General features: G+C 36.9%; 1 protein-coding gene across 1 annotated transcript; it reads left to right on the forward strand.

Moving 5' to 3' along the window:
• Positions 1–766: 766 nt before the first annotated feature.
• On the forward strand, positions 767–1,619 carry LOC108354186 (uncharacterized). Its single transcript, XM_017605378.1, has 3 exons — positions 767–861; positions 915–1,040; positions 1,107–1,619. Exons 1-3 carry the CDS (start codon positions 767–769, stop codon positions 1,210–1,212), a joined length of 327 nt encoding a protein of 108 aa, XP_017460867.1. The 3' UTR covers positions 1,213–1,619.
• Positions 1,620–3,090: the final 1,471 nt, after the last annotated feature.

Here is a 3,090-nt window from a genome sequence, read left to right on the forward strand (position 1 = left end):
CAAAAACAACGCGAAGCAGCTGTTTCTCAAATTCTGGGCACGAAATGTGGTTTCCCGTACTTCTGGATTATGTCATGAACGAAAGACACAAGATCACGTAAGAACAAGAGAGTGAAAAAAGTCGATTTTTTTAGCGGGTTCTACGCCATCTTGTTTCACTGGAAAACGAGCGAAAAGTAAACAAAGCAAAGAAAACAACGAAAACCAAAATTAGCCAAAATTATTGTCAGCCACTTTAAACGCACAATTTAGGTAAAATAATGCAACAAAATGCTTTAAAATGTGTTGTCATGTTGAATTAACTCTTCTTTACTTGAATAAAAGTGTAAAATAGTGGTGCTTGTGATGTAAACAAACGCTCAGCTGACGAACCCGCTTTCGCAATCTTTTTTCTCAAAACCAGTTACAAATACAACGTCGCGTTCTTACGTGATCTTGTATTTTTGGTTCATGGGATTATGTTCCATTTTTGTGAGCAAACTTTTCACTCATTCTCTAATTACCGAATCCGGGGGTCTATTCTCGTTCTGTGAAACGGTGAAATTAAAACTTTTTTCGCGTTTTCATTGCACTTCCGATTCGCTTTCAGTGAAAAAATGAAAAGAAACGTGAAAGTGTTTTCACATGAAAAAAAAGTGGAACGAAACGAAACTTTTCACTTTTTCACAACCCTGACGATTCTCGTTCTGTGAAACAGTGCAACCAACTGTCAAAACTTATCATATGTAAAAAAATTATACACAGCCTATTTATACGTGAAAACAAGATGGAGAAGATACCAAGAGGAAAGCGCGCCAGTGAAAACCAAAAAGAGTTTTTAATAAATTATCTAGAAGACAATGTACACATTGCAAACGATAAGTGTGAAGCCTTTTTACCATAAACAAACGAATACCAATTATTTATAATTATAGGTTTATGACGGCAGATGGTGCCGAATCTCGCGAAGAAAAGTGGAAAGAACTAGCGGTGAGCCTTAATGCTCTTGGCGGCACTCAAAAGGATGGTGCAAAATGGAAGAAGTATTGGAGCGATTTAAAGTATGTATATAAATTTTTCATGATGTGATTATTTTTTTAATGTTTTGTTTTAATACCTACAAACAGACTTCATACTCGCACAAAATATAGTAAGGCAGGCAGAGCAGAGAAGTGGTATAAACGGTTTGAGCCGGGCCAAAGCACTGTCACCGCTGGAAGAGCGCATAATTAAGATTACAACTGTGCAGGCAGTCGATGGTGATGAAACGGGCGAAGTGGGCTTTGAAGCACTCGACATGGCAGAGGCTTCTCACAATCTCGCTGACATTGTGGAGAAGACATTCGAAGTTGTGGCTGAATGCGAGTTAGATGGTACTGCAGCCGCAACCACATTGGAAGAAGCAACTACGTGTCCAATGATGGGGGCGAGCACCTCAACTGCTGCAGCAATAAGAGGCAGCACAGCAGCAGCATACTTGCACTGCTATACCATTTTTACGTAAAAATCAAAACCCAACAGAATTCTACATGTTATGCGTTGGGTAACCGCTTACACGCAAAGTCCATTCGCCAGATTCTTATGTGCCAATTCTCCTGCAAAGCTAAGTATGCATAACTGGGCTATTAGGAAAAGAGCCTTTTATCACCAGCGCATGCAAAAGATATTCCTGTACGCTTTTGACAAAAGAAGGTTTAATTATAGATGTAAAATAAAGAACTTCATTATTTCACCGAACTTTTATTCAAATGGTGTCTTAAACTACACCTATGATCATGGGCGTGCGCAGAGCATAATTAGAAATGTTAAAATATAGCTATTAAAAGATTTATAATAATTTACCTGATTAACTTTTATCTTTTCAACCGACTTCAAACAAAGGGAAGGTTGTCAATTCATCTTAATATTTTTCTTTGTATGTAACCGCATAACTTTGGACCACATTAACCCATTTCGATAGTTCTTTAACTATCGGAAAGTTGGTGCTTTAGGGGTGGTCCCATACCAATTTGGTTTAGATCCGATCATTGGGTCATAAAGAAATTAACGGTACTTCTCAATTTTTATATGAGAACTAAAGTCGGTTGTGTTTTTTGCTTAAAAATTACTTGTTATTGTAACAATTAAATTGTACCGAACCCTACAAAGGAATTTATTTTGCATAAAGTTTATTATAAACTTTTTGAAGAGTTAAAATACAAATTTGTTAGTTACCCTAATTGCGAGCAAATTTTAAAGAGCGTGTCAGACTTGGCGATATTTCCAACTTTTCGATGAAGATCGCTGTTAAATTGAGAAAGAGAGATTTTATTCCCACGTGTGAACAGAAGATCTTTCTGTCACTTTTCAGAAATTAAAGTTGCAAGGTGTGACTGCAACTAAAAGCACGCAAACCGATTCCGGATATATATTTCAACTTGCTTGTGCTGCACTAGCAATATGCAATTCGGCTTTCGGAAATAAAAACTACATACAACTGCTTTCTGAAATTTCTCAATCTGACAGCCTCTTCGAAATATATTGCATTGCCACATCTGACACGCTCTTAACGATTAGTGCCTTCAAGCTAAAATGGGGGAAATTGAGATGATTTCTTTTATCAAAGATCCGGAGATTCGTTTCAGAACAAAAACATTGGCCCCTATTATGAGTTGCATTCGATTTTCGACTGTGGTCGAAAGTGCTGNCTTCGCTACACCATCGAAAGCAAAATTCTGTTCGACAGAAAATTCGATACTCAACGAAAATTTCGACACGCTTGCATAGCTCATAATACGAATTTCACTTTCGATCTTCGATAGCCAGCGAAGATCGAAAATCGAATGCAGCTCATAATAAGGGCCATTGATAAGATTTTAATTTTTTTCTCTCCTGTAAAATTTTTAAAATGGGACTTAGCAACTGTTCTTTCTAAGCTAGCGATATACATAAGTATGTATGTACATATATTAAAAGTTAGGACAATCAAAATATATATGTATACATCATTACCTTAATATAGAATGACCATAACTCATTTCGTTTCGAAATTCAACTCCGTACACAAGTCGGTAGATTACTCACTACCCACTAGAACCTGAAGGGAGATCTCCCTATGTGAGGAATAAAAGA

The sequence above is a fragment of the Rhagoletis zephyria genome, unplaced genomic scaffold, assembly GCF_001687245.7.
Source record: "Rhagoletis zephyria isolate East Lansing unplaced genomic scaffold, Rhagoletis_zephyria_1.1 Rzeph_scaffold_33964, whole genome shotgun sequence".
NCBI lineage: Eukaryota > Metazoa > Arthropoda > Insecta > Diptera > Tephritidae > Rhagoletis > Rhagoletis zephyria.

What these genes read in the sequence shown, in the direction of transcription:
- LOC108354186 (XM_017605378.1), top strand. Translation starts at nt 767, where the DNA reads ATGGAGAAGATACCAAGAGGAAAGCGCGCCAGTGAAAACCAAAAAGAG. An exon ending in GTACACATTGCAAACGATAA is followed by an intron (nt 862 to 914) that starts GTGTGAAGCCTT and finishes TTATAATTATAG; the next exon opens with GTTTATGACGGCAGATGGTG. An exon ending in AAGTATTGGAGCGATTTAAA is followed by an intron (nt 1,041 to 1,106) that starts GTATGTATATAA and finishes ACCTACAAACAG; the next exon opens with ACTTCATACTCGCACAAAAT.